The following is a 13,577-nucleotide window of genomic DNA, read 5'->3' as shown; positions in this document are numbered from 1 at the left end:
CTTCGAATCCCGCCATGTATTTTACAACAACAACGGCAACCTGATGTAATCTGCACATATCTGTGAAGAAAATCAAAGATATGTGTGAAGTCAACCCGCACTGGGCCAGCGTGGTTGACTACGTTCCGTGCTCTTCGGTAGGGACGTATAGTGAGCAGTTTTGCCGTAAACCAATTAAATCAGTTTACTACAGCATCTTTATAATAATGCTGGCAATACTTCCTTTTTGATTGTACTAAATTATTTTAAACGTTACAATGATAAACATTTTTTTTTAATATTAGCAGTTTTTTATTTGTTAATTTACTAATATTTCTTTAACCATTCCCAACTAAGCTCTAAGCTTGTGCTAGGATATGGTTTACAATAGTCGAATGGCGGGGGGATTCGAACCCCCGACCTCGTTTTCGGAAATCCATACCCTTAACCATTAGGCTATTGACGCTTTTAAAATCGGTTAAAATGTTTGAATATAATAATTACAATTATATTATTAAATAATTATGTTCGCAGATATTATTAATAGAATAAAAATCATGTGCAAACGTCTTCAAGGGCGGTTTACAATGCACATAATCTTTAAACTGGCAAACGGCCAAACAGGTCACGGTTACAACTAAACAATATGAGTATTTAATATAACTAAACATCCGGTTAATAACGAAGTTACTAATAATCCTATAGACCATTTCGGTTAATAGACACTAACATATTGCATAACCTTAGAACTGTTTACTCCGGGAGCTATTGACTGAAAACGATAGCCGAATATTTTCTCTAACAATATTACAAGTTAACCTAAACTAAAATAAATCTAACCAATATTTTAATGTATACTAGCTGTCGCCCACGGCTCCATCCGCGTAGAATTAAAAAATTCTAAGCCTATGTATTCTACCAGACTATGTTCTATATCTGTGCAAAATTTCATCAAGATCTATTTAGTCGTTCCGGAGATACCTTCTAACAATTCAATTCATCTAAACTTTCGCATTTTTAATATTGGTATGCAACTTATCGAAAGAAAGAAAATTTTATGTTAATATTTAAACAATTTGATAACAAAACGAACTAATTTAACTGTTAAATACAATCAAAGGCGATATCTTTATAGATTAAAATAGTTTAATAGCGTAGTTTGATATATCTGTTTGTGAGGTCGTGTCGTGTAGGTGAGACACGCGACCTCTGGTGGACGCAATATAATTTAAATTACTACATCCGGTTTAACGTACAGATTATAAGCTGTTCTAAATTTAAAAAAAACTTGATAAATAACAACACTAACAAATGCTTTTATAATAAATCTTAATCCAGATTGAAATATATTAAATTAAAAATATTTTCGAAAAAAGAAATGATAATAACAATCCATATTGAAACTATTCTATAAATTTAGAAGATTTTTTTTTATTATCATATGGTGGCAAACGAGCAAGCGGCTAATTAAATACGCCGAAATAGAGAAGCGCTGCCCTTACACATCCGCAATTGCAAATGCTCGCCTACCTTTAATCAACGGAAGAGAAGGTGTACACAACATGGGTACATCGAGTTCGCATACGTCCCCTCCTCTATGATATCTCTTTCCCATTCCCACCCTCATAAGAACAGGGTAAGGGACATGGGACTAAACTTATGATCTATATTATTACAACGTATATCTTAAACTGTGTAATATGATTTCAAATCCTATAAATTATCTTTAAATTGAACCGCAACGCCACGTCGTTTCTTTAGCGCTGTCATTCACTATACAAATATGGTCATCATCAGAGGTTTTCGCGCACCTTGAACGTTAGCCATTAATAATATTGATGAGTCACAGTTATAAAGTTCACAGATGTTAGGACGTAAACACATTATAGCTTAATAGTTAGTCAATGAAACATAACCTATAATTTCTGATGGATGTTTGTTTGAAGATGTCTCCAGAACGGCTGCATGAATATCGCTGAAATGTGTTATACATGTAGAATATAGTCTGAAGAACACATAGGCTAATTGTTGCCGACAGATACGGAACCTTTTTACACGTTTTTTAATCATAATTTTATATTTTTAAATTTGGAACTTTATATATTTTTTCTTCCTTTTTCTCTGTATTTTATAGCAGTTGTAAATATATTTTCTAACAGTGCGTGCTGATCTCTTCATTTCATAATTCTATTTTATATTTTCATTTTGTCTTTTTATTTTATTATATAATATAAATTCCAAAATTTATCTTAATTCAACCGCTCTTTCCATCCTCATGTTTTCCGTCGTTAAGTTAAGTTTTTTTTTCGCGAACAAAAACGTTGGCGACACCTAGTGTTTGTTTAGTGTTTCAGTAATAGAATTTCCATTTTAGTTTGTAGATTTATCCGAAATTCTTACTTTAAAGTAAAACATTCCTGCACAATATCTGTGAAGAAAATTACAGATATGTGTGAAGTACTGCAATTGGCCAGCGTGGTTGACTATGGCCTAGTCACCCTTAACTTAGATTCCTAGCTCTTAAGTTTGGACATGATCTGACACGTTGAATATTTAAATATGTTTCTTTATCTTTAAAATATTTGTATACTGATAAGTATGGGGAGTAATGAAAGCAACGGTTGCTCAGTGCAGACTGTCTTTAATGACGTCACCTTTCGTATAGGACGGACGCAGACGACCGTTCCTATTTACGGATAGTGTAAGCGCATACATAACATATAGGGTGTCCCAAAAGGTTACGTACATAGGAAGGGGGATGACAGGGGTGGTCACAAGGGTCACCAGAAAAATGAAATAAAAATTCCCCTCTGGGTATTAAAAAGAATAAAGGGCATTTTTTAAAAACTTAAAAGTTTTACACCTTCTGGGGCAATTTTAATTTTCTTTAAAATCTTTGCTAGTTGTATTGTTTTTTTTATTTCATATTAATAAAGGGTTATTGACGATAACATAATAGCTTTTTTTTTTTAATGTAGCAATATTTGTAGGTCATTGGTTACAAAATTGCCCCAGAAGGTGTAAAATTTTTAAGTTTTTAAAAAATACCCTTTATTTTTTTTAATACCCAGAGTATTTTTATTTAATTTTTCTGAGGAATTTTTATTTAGAGATTTAGAGGAATTTTTATTTTATTTTTCTGGTGACCCTTGTGACCGCCCCTATCATCCCCCTTCCTATGTACGTAACCTTTTGGGACACCCTGTATATCATATATTAATTGTAATGAAAATATTATTTTTAATTCGCATTATTATTAATCTATTAACAAGTAAATCGACATACGAACAACCTTTACACATGTCCAAGTCGATGCACTTGACCGCAATTTGACGACTTTCTGCTTAAGTATGTTTATATGTACGGTATGTTGTATATAAATCAAGTATATACCATTGAAGAGAATATTGGAAGCTAGCTGTCGCCCGCGACAACGTCCGCGTGGATATATAAAAAAATGAATTAGTGTAGCCTATGTGTTCTTTCAGACTATGTTCTATATGTATGCCAAATTTAATCGAAATCCGTTCAGCTGTTCTAGAGATATCTTCAAACACCCGTCCATCAACATCACATCCATCTAAACATCCGCATTTATAATATTAGGAAATTAAATAAAAAGCAGCTCTTCAGGGAATAAATTTAAAACAAAAATGAATAAATAGTATCCTATGTCCGTCTCCTGGCTCTAAGCTACCTCCTCACCAATTTTCAGGCATATGGGTAAAGCCGTTCTTGAGTTATAAATAGTGTAACTAACACGACTTTCTTTTATATGTTTTATAGGTTTAAGTAAAATAATTAATCTAAATAATTTAAATGCTATCCGATAACAATATTTCACGCGAAATCGTGGGCTAAATAGCGCAATATAATATCATCATCATCATCATCAGCTCATGCGTCCCCGCCGAGGGGCTCGGAGCCTATCGTAAGTTAAGGGTGATTAGGCCATAGTCAACCATGCTGGCCAAGTGCGGGTTGACTTCACTCATATCTTTGAATTTCTTCTCAGATATGTGCACGATGTTTTCCTTCACCGTAAGAACGTCGGATAAATGTACATATATAAATCGGAAGTCGAAAAACACATTGGTATATGGCTGGATTCGAACCCAGGACCTGCAGATTGCAAGTCAAGTGCTTAACCCCTGAGCGACGCTCTCATTATAAAATACAGAATTATAATTCCTATTTAAATGACTAATTGGCAATAATAAAAACATTATAATATTTACTAATGCCTACTTACATTAAATATTATCTCATATATCATTTCTCAGGTGGTTTTGACATTTAAATCGGACATGATCAGCAAGGGTCAACAGAGACGTGCGCTCCGCACGAAGGTCGACGTAGAAATGCCGCGGGCGTTATCAAAATTAAATGGAACTCATAATTTATTATCTGCGAATGATTGGCACAGAGTATAAATGCATATTAAGATAAATAAGTTTTAATGGATATTTTTTTGCAATTAATATAATAAATAGAAAATTACGGCGAAAATCTCAGGTGGACATTAAACAATTATTTTATAACAGGCTTTAAAAGAATCGTTATTAAGAAAGCGTTCAACTGATTTCGCTAAAATGGCAATGGTATACACATTTGCAAGAATTTCAATGGTTGTAGTTACTTTGCCTATCCTTAATGGGCAGAGTAGAAGACAGAGAGAGGACAAAATAAAACCACGAGCCACCGAAATCTCGTACAAGATGTTCTTTACTAATACTAGCTATCGCCCGCAACTTCGTTTGCGCGGGATTAAATATAGATAGTAATCGATTCTCAGATCTACTGAATATTTATATACATATAAAATTATATAAATATTGGTCAAAAAGTTTCGGACGAATATGGTAATTAACATTATAAAACGAGAATTTCATATATAAGATAAATATTTGCTTCCATTGTATCGTCAACAAATCTACTGAACCGATTTAAAAAATTCTATCACTGTTGCGAAGCTACACTATCTCCCGGTGACATAGGCTATAGATTAGCCTAGACTAGTCTAGATTTTTTTTTAATTTCCGCAGACGAAGTAGGCAACTGCTATTTAATAAAAGTTTGAACACCACTAGTATAATCGTTTGCACCTTGACCTATGTAAGGATGTACAATTAGCTAACGTTAACGTTCATGCACTATATTTATATGTAAACTAGCTGTAGCCGCGCGGTATTAAAAACAACTTAATTAGTAGCCTATGTGTTCTTCCAGGCTATATTCTACATCTGTGGCAAATTTCAGCGAGATTCATACAACAGTTCTGGAGATATCTTCAAACAAACAATCGCATTTATAATATTAGTAAGATTTTGTAATAATCAAAAATTAAAATTAATTAAGTTACATTTTATGATCTTATCCATGGTATCGATTACAGTTATCGTAGATTTGATTCTGATATTTTACTAAAATTTAAAATTTATAGCTATATTTTCCTAGATTTTTAGACTAAACTATAGCTATTAGAAAATTGGAAAAGAATTTACGTTTATAATAGTATGCGTTTACTTTCTCTTTCTAACTAACGTTCCACTGATAAGACACATTTTATATCTGTTTTTTGAACACAAAGAGACGAATGATGTGTTTCGGCGGTGAAAACTAACGGATTTATGCATCATCAACATACTCATAAAAAAAGGTTCCCGCGTCGTTATTACGACAATTACGTCATCCGTGAATAGTTTTGACGGTCAACAACCGTTTGGTCGCGGTCGACGTGCTCGTTTTCGATTACACTCAGACGCATTGTACTTTCACTTTTTACTACGGCAAAATGTTTCTGGTTTTCCACCACTGTAATCTTCCACTCGGCTAAAGCGTTTAAAATAATTTTTCAGCGCCATCTGTTGGATGTTTTTAATTCGGTTTGATAACGCCATCTGTTATCGAGTAGTTAATTCCAAGAAACTTTTGCCCATTCAATAACGCCATCTGTTGTCATATAGCTAATACCGAAAATTTTCTACCTAATATCGATTAATTATTAATTTTAATAAAAAAATAAATATTGGATGAGTGAATAAAATCAGTTACTGATTAAAAAGTCAATTTGTAATTTTCGAAAATTCAAAATTTAAACTTTTTTTTGTTTACTCTACATAAAATTATAGTACGGAAAAAAAATACAAAACGATAAAATACGTATGAAAATATTGAAACAATTCTGCTAATGATTATACACAATTCAATGTGTAACAACATTACGCGCAAGAGTTCAGAATGTATGACTTGTGCAAACATTATAGTTGCATATTTCGCGCGCTCGGTGGGGCATCGTAGTGGTGGGTTTGGAGACGCGTTGCATTCAGCGTAATAGGTCTCCTGTAATTGCCCTGTTGTCCGTCTCTAAACTACAGGGATCCTACCACTGCGATGTTCTTTTTGCCCTACTAAGGGCAAAGGTCAAAGGTGACAAGTTCGTGAAGTATTTCGAATTTGAATTGTTACGTAGAAACAAGAACTCTTCTCCGAATTTTGTTCCCTCATATGATTATTCCATTGTTAATATACTTAAGAACATTTTTCTGCCATATAACTTAATGATAATAAATAAATTCCAACTTGATACCTTCACGCTTTCCTGAGAAAAAGCGTCATAGACAGACAGAGGGGCAAGAAAGGATTTCGTTTTTTCTTTTCGAGATACGGAACGCTAAAAATAGCGTAAACACGACAAACAGAGTCTACATAACAAAAGAAATGACAAAGGCATTGGAAAAGAAAGTGTTGTATACTTTAGGTAGGTAACACCTCAGACGTAAAATGAATTAAATTATAGTGTTCATTGTTTTAAATGAATTCAATAAAGAATATATAATGGCTGTAACTATTAAATGTAATTTTGTTTTTCCACATTTATTTGTGTTGACCTTCATTGAAAAATGCCAGTTGTATATCTATTTATATCGATTTACGTAATCATTATGAATGTTTCATTAGTTTTTTTTTATTAAGTTAAATAAAAGAATATTAAAAACAATTTTTAAATCTCTCGAATTTTGTGCATGTTCTAAATTTAAATTTCTCACTTTAATGTCAAGTCAGGATGGCCGAGCGGTCTAAGGCGCTGCGTTCAGGTCGCAGTCCACTTCTGTGGGCGTGGGTTCGAATCCCACTTCTGACAAAATACATTTTGTTTTTTTTTACATATTTGCTGATAAAAATGTTAAATTGCACCAATTTATAACAATTTTAATCGTAGTTCTCTTTTTCTATTTTAACAATATTTAGTTACTTTGCTACGAATAACATTTTAAATTAAAGCTTGGCGAATATTAGAAAAAAAATCTTACAAGTCTTGGTCAATGTTTATTTTTGATAAATTTAAGTTACATCATTATTTTTACAGTCTTTCTTATTAACGTGTTTTGTAATTTAATAAAGGAATTTATTCACCATTATATTATTCTGTAAATGTAATTAAAATAAAAAGTTTTAAAGTATGACCAGAGGTATCAATACCACTACTTAGTAGAAATGGAATAAAATCAATAAAGCTATTAAATTTTTCCACCCTTTCTCGATAAAAAAGAATCTTTAATGACATAACAAACACATGGAATCACTTAGTTTTTTTGTTAAATAGAAATTTTATTTGGACGTTCAAAGAAAAAATATTTTAGTTATTTAGTAAGTTATTGAATTAAAATAGGACAACACTGACCTTGATTTTATCATTTTCGCGAAAGATTTGACATTTATTTGACATAGAAAACGGCGCCGGTGTACTTTTAAAAGTTCTTTTTCTTTAGTTTTAAAGTTAAAATGACTACTATAAAAGTTAAAAACGAACAAGAAATCATTAAAAAACTTTCATCTTATGTGGAAAAAATATCAAATGACGCTATCGTAAACAGAGGACGGTTTTATATTGGGTTATCAGGTGATTATAATTTTTTGTTACCTTCAATACATTTTAAAGTATAATTTCTTTAAAAAAATGTCGATAAAACTTAAAAAAAACCTCTTTTAGCATATGTATGAATCGGCTTTACTATATATTATAATTAATAAGTAACTTATAAAACTATTTTTGTAAGTTTTACTTGTAGATAGCATGTGTCTTTATAACATCGTAATGAATTGAATTTACATTTTTTCAGGTGGATCAGTGGTTAAATACCTTTGTGAAGGTCTTCCACAGGTGAAAACAGACTGGTCGAAATGGACATTAGCATTTTGTGATGAAAGAATAGTACCGGAAGATAGTGATGACTCCACATTTGGTTGTTATGAAAAAATGTTGATACCTAAAACTAAATTGACTAGAAATCAGTTTATAATCTTAAAGCAAGGAGTTACAGGTGAGTAAAGTTATTCATTTACAATTAGTTTGTTTAATATTAATCAATTTGATAGCCATGGATGTACATAACACTAGAGGAAGTGCAGATACATTACCGGCACATAGGTGGACACTCACAGGAGACGAAGGGCTCTTCTTTCTAGCATAAAACAACCAGTGCTATCAATTACTCTATGCCATATGTCAACAGCTTCATAGAACTCATACCAAACTATTAATTTTGTGAATTTGTTTCATTACTTATAAAATGTAATAACTTAAGTTTTTATGCCTAAACTTAAGTTAACATATCCAATAATGTTGTGATTTTCATGTAAACTCGTAGAAATCAGTACAAGCACTGAAAATATTGATAATTTTACTTTCAGCGGAGGAAGCAGCAAAAGACTACACAGAACAATTGAAAGAAGCATTTAAAAGTGACAATTTTAAATTTGATTTATTACTACTGGGTATGGGTCCTGATGGGCATACCTGCTCCTTGTTCCCCGGTCATCCACTCCTGGATGAAGTGGATCTGAAGGTTGCAGCTATCACCGATTCTCCCAAGCCACCTCCGGCTAGAATAACATTAACCTACCCAGTTATTAATAATGCTAGGAACTGTATATTTGCTTGCAGTGGTGCTGGAAAAGCGGAGATGCTAAAAGTAAGTATAAATATTGTTTCCACTAATTTTTAAGGTAGTTTCCACTAGTGAAACATGTCATTACTCTCATTGTTAGTCAATCAATTCCTCCTGAAATATAATCCCTAGGGTTAAAGATGCCAAAGTGCTCCACCTGTGAGAATTGTAATAACTATACAATTTTATTTGAAATAAGATGAGTTATTTAACAGTGGTAGAGCCTGCTTTAACATCTTCGCACGAATTGGCCTGGCTCGCCCGGTGAAATACCATGAACACACAGAAGTCAGGCATGAATTGGAAGCAATTCCGCGTACAGTCTGATGAGTGTGCGTCCCGGAGGCCTAATTTAGTCCACTTTCCCTTCCTACTCTTTTTCTTATAAGGAAAGGATGGGAAGTGGAATTGGACTTTCCGGATGAGGGGATGCATGGAAATGTTTTCTTTCTGTGCATCCTCTCCTCCGTCGATTAAAGGTAGGCAACGCATATGCATCTGCGTATGTCTATGGGCAACGGTCACTTCGCTATTTCAGTGATTTCAGGTGGCCACTCGCTCATTTGCCACCTTATAATATAAAAAAAAAGTTATATTTTTTACACTGATCACTAGGATGGCAATTGCATGGAAATGACAGTTTTCTCTTCATTCCGATTTAAATATTCCCATATAAACTGTCTTTTACATCTATGTCATATTTCAGAAAGATCAATGCTGTTCGGAGATACCTTCAAAAAAACATCAGTCCATCCATCCAAACTTTCGTATTTTACTAATATTAGAAATTGTAATGTTTAGATGGACGGATGTTTGTTTGAAGTTATCTCCATACAGCTGCATGGACCTCGTAGAAGATTAACCTTTTTTTTTTTTAATTTTCTAGCGTATTTTAAAAGACAAAGAAGATTTACCAGCTGCCAGAGTACAACCGAAAGAAGGTTCTGTGTATTGGTTAGTTGATGAATCAGCGGCACAAAATCTTTAGAAATCATATCACCAATGTTTTATGCTGGATGTATAACATTGGGTGAAAACTGTTATTGTATGTAACATACAAAATATATATCATACATTTGTTGCATCAATGTTATTATTTTATACAGGATGTTTTTTTTTTGCTTAGAATATTCTTAAATTTGTTTGAATTTTCCATAATGGCGACCTTTTAAGTATGGTTTTCATACATGTTTTTCTGCATTGGGAATTTATAGTTTACAATTACAATGCCATATTGAATTAAATTGGTTTTTGTTGTCATCCCTTACAATCTCTTTGAGAAAACAGAGACAACTATATTAATGTATAGGCCGCAGATTTCTACCGTCAATGCCATACGAATCTTTGTAGATTGACATTTATTTTAGAAAATTCTGACATTGATGCACAGTTAGATTAAGATTTAACACAACAGTGGGACTATTTAGTTTGATCTGATGGTGTTTAGTTGGCTTTTATCATAATTATGTTACTAACCGTGTGTTTCTGATACCAAAATGTCAAATCATTTCTTTCATCTTTGATTTACAGAGATAATATGAGGATTTTAGTCTCAGAAACCCACGGTTTAAAATTTACCAAGTACATTATAGATATATGGGGACATATAAAAATATTTTCTTTAAGGTTTTGGAAGTTTATTTCATTTATGTATTGCTGATTACATATTAGATATAATTTGTTACAGCGTTTCCACTGTAGAGACTACACAAAAACATATTGTAATTTAAAGTGTAATAAAACATGTTTTTGTTTATGTTTCGGCAGTGGAAATTCATGAAAAGTCGATTTTGGGTTATATTTAGGTGTTAGAATTTAAATAAGGAAACGAGGGTAATTTTTTTCTTTTGTAACATTATCGAAATTTATATTACTATTTAGTATTTCAAATTAAAGGTTTGGGAATATTTTTTTTTATATTTGACTTATTTTCTTGTACTTTTTTCTTGCTTAAAGTAATTACTATTAAATAATATTTTTGTAATTTGTTATTCTGCAAAACATTATATTTATATCTCACTTTATTAAGCAGTTAATTTGTGATTGTAATAAATATTTTACATGTTATTATTGTTTTATTGAATGCTGTCCGCGACTCCGTCCATAAAAAAACTGGATGAGTAGCCTATGTGTTCTAGGCTATGTTCTACATCTATGCCAAATTGCAGCCGTTCTGAAGATACTTTCTAACATCCATCCATCCAAACATGCGCATTTATATTAGTAAGATTGTTAGAAACACGACAAGCGCTTGAAAAGCCATCAAAACGCCAGCGGGGCTAAAAGTACGCTTCGAATCGATTCCATAGCGAACTTCAAAAATGTATAGAACTGAGGCGCGACAGTCACGTGACTTATCCAAAGTTATTGTCAGTTCTATATATTTTGAAGTTCGTTATGGAATCGCTTCGAAGAGAATGCACTTTGTCTAGTCCCCCAAAAACGATATCCAGTCGTTATTTGATTGTTCGCATGTACCTAGTTAAGTACAAAACGGTAACAAATGGATTACGACGTTATTGCTTCGTAATACGGTATAAATTTTAATGGCCTTATAATTCATTAAGAATTGTGGGCCTACCAGGAATATTTGCGACAATCTTCTCGACAAACGAAGGTCATTGTCACAAGTATTCGTGCTAGGTCCGGTACACTGTTTTGAAGTAGCACTCTACGAGCAGTGTAGATTTTGTAAGAAAGCGTGTATCTACCAAATAACATTTCGATGGTGAGAATGTACTATTTGCATGAATTAGGGGATAATAAAACGGCGCATCAAATTCAATGTATATTTCCCTCGTACTTTCAAATGCCCGCGAGATCAAGACAGCATTCGTTCACATAAAAAAGACCTCGACTATTTTATAATAAGGTTACCAGTTATTATTATTATTAAGATTACCCATCTAAGTCATACTTTCATATTTTTTTCACAATAATATTAATTACAAAAAGTCTGTCAACTAAATACAAAAAACAAAAAAAACTTGAGCGCGCATAGCGCACTAAACACTTACATTCATATACATATTATATATAGAGATAAGATATACATAACTACCGTTTAATTTAATAATAATTAAAAACATAATTTGTAGAACTATCGGAGAGTGGACTTACGCAGCGGGCTGAGGGGCGGGGCCGCGCGGCCGCGGGGCGTGGCCTGTGACGTCACGCCCACCCCGCCCCACCCCACTAAACTAACACGATTTAAATCAAAACAAACATTTTATTATAGACACATGGTTTATCAACATATTTAGCCATTCGATTCGCTTTTGTATTTGCATTTTATTTTACAATATCAGTACATTAGAATTATACGTTGAGACTTCATGAAATGGATTCCCTTCCGATGATCCGACGCGCACAAATCCTAACGAAATTGTATCGACACTAATTTATTTATAATAGCATTAATATATCGACAAATTGACACCATTTCTCGATTACAGCAATCGATCCCCCTCGGACGATCAAATAATCGATCACGACGCACACCACAATCCAAATTGTTTTAAAAACGAGTGCAATAAAATTTCCATAAGGATTTGTTAAATGATTCCCGCGACAAAAAACTAACACAGGTATAAACGAACCAAGAGTTGGTCCTGCGAGCCGGACAGCGGTCATACACCGAAACCAGAGTCAATTGACTCGACGTCATAAACTGGTCCTGCCAAGCCATGAGTCAGACACGGGGGTCCCGCAGTCCTAAGGGTCAGAAGACGGGGGCTGCCAGCCACTCGTTCCTTGGTATCTCGTATCTGGGCCTTGAAAGCCAAACGATCTTTGCGAGCTGGATGCCGGTTGATAGTTAAATGATCTCCCTCCGCCGGATGTACTTTGTCTCTCTTGTGGATATGTAAAAGCTGGTGCGTGAGGGTTAAGCGGCGAACGAAACACGGGCCCCATTGGCTCGGGGGGCGGCGCTTGTGCGACGAACATACTCTGAGCACTGGAGACCAGGAGTGTGCGGGAGAGGACCCCGGTCTGCGAGCTGATGACGGTCCTCTGCACGTTCAACACCGATCTCTGCAAGAGTGCCGGTCTCGGGATGTTCGGCGGCGGCCTTGGGAAGTTCGGCGGCGGCCTTTGAATATTCGGCGGCGGCCTTTGAATATTCGGCGGCGGCCTTTGAATGTTCGGCGGCGGCCTTTGAATGTTCGGCGGCGGTCTTTGAATGTTCGGCGGCGGTCTTTGAATGTTCGGCGGCGGTCTTGGGATGTTCGGCGGCGGTCTTAGCATGTTCGGCGGCGGTCTACGCATGTTCGGCGGCGGTCTTAGCATGTTCGGCGGCGGTCTTAGGACGTTCGGCGGCGGTCTTGGGATGCTCGTCGGCGGTCTCGGCACGCTGAGTGCCGGTCTCGGGACGCTCGACGACGCTGTCGAGACGCTCGGAGGCGGTCTCGGGTCGGGGGCCGACGGTCTCAAGGCCAGCTGCTGCAGCTTGGTGGGAGAGATCATGCGCAGCTCGACGGGCGGCACGCTGAGCGCCGGCCGCGGCACGTTGCGATTGCGTATGGGGAGATCATCGTCAGAGTTATTTCCTCTCGCGGCGAGTAGTGTCAGCAGTCGCGAGTACAGTGATGTCGGCGCATTTGTGTCCAAGTTCGTGAGAGCTGCGGCTCGGGGGCCAGTGGGGGG

At 35.0% G+C, this 13,577-nt stretch overlaps 1 protein-coding gene and 1 non-coding gene across 2 annotated transcripts; both read left to right on the top strand.

Moving 5' to 3' along the window:
• The first annotated feature begins 7,039 nt into the window (after window positions 1-7,039).
• On the top strand, window positions 7,040-7,123 carry TRNAL-CAG (transfer RNA leucine (anticodon CAG)). The gene has a single exon. It is a non-coding gene; the product is annotated as a tRNA-Leu (tRNA).
• Window positions 7,124-7,682: 559 nt separating this feature from the next.
• 6pgl (6-phosphogluconolactonase) lies at window positions 7,683-10,831 on the top strand. The gene is made up of 4 exons (XM_013308428.1): window positions 7,683-7,882; window positions 8,103-8,303; window positions 8,674-8,954; window positions 9,817-10,831. Exons 1-4 carry the CDS (start codon window positions 7,765-7,767, stop codon window positions 9,916-9,918), a joined length of 702 nt encoding a protein of 233 aa, XP_013163882.1. The 5' UTR covers window positions 7,683-7,764; the 3' UTR covers window positions 9,919-10,831.
• Window positions 10,832-13,577: the final 2,746 nt, after the last annotated feature.

Source organism: Papilio xuthus, unplaced genomic scaffold (assembly GCF_000836235.2).
Source record: "Papilio xuthus unplaced genomic scaffold, Pxut_1.1 DF829660.1, whole genome shotgun sequence".
NCBI classification, from domain to species: domain Eukaryota; kingdom Metazoa; phylum Arthropoda; class Insecta; order Lepidoptera; family Papilionidae; genus Papilio; species Papilio xuthus.
The sequence above is the reverse complement of the archived record's forward strand: the minus strand, read 5'-3'. Positions and strand labels throughout refer to the sequence as shown.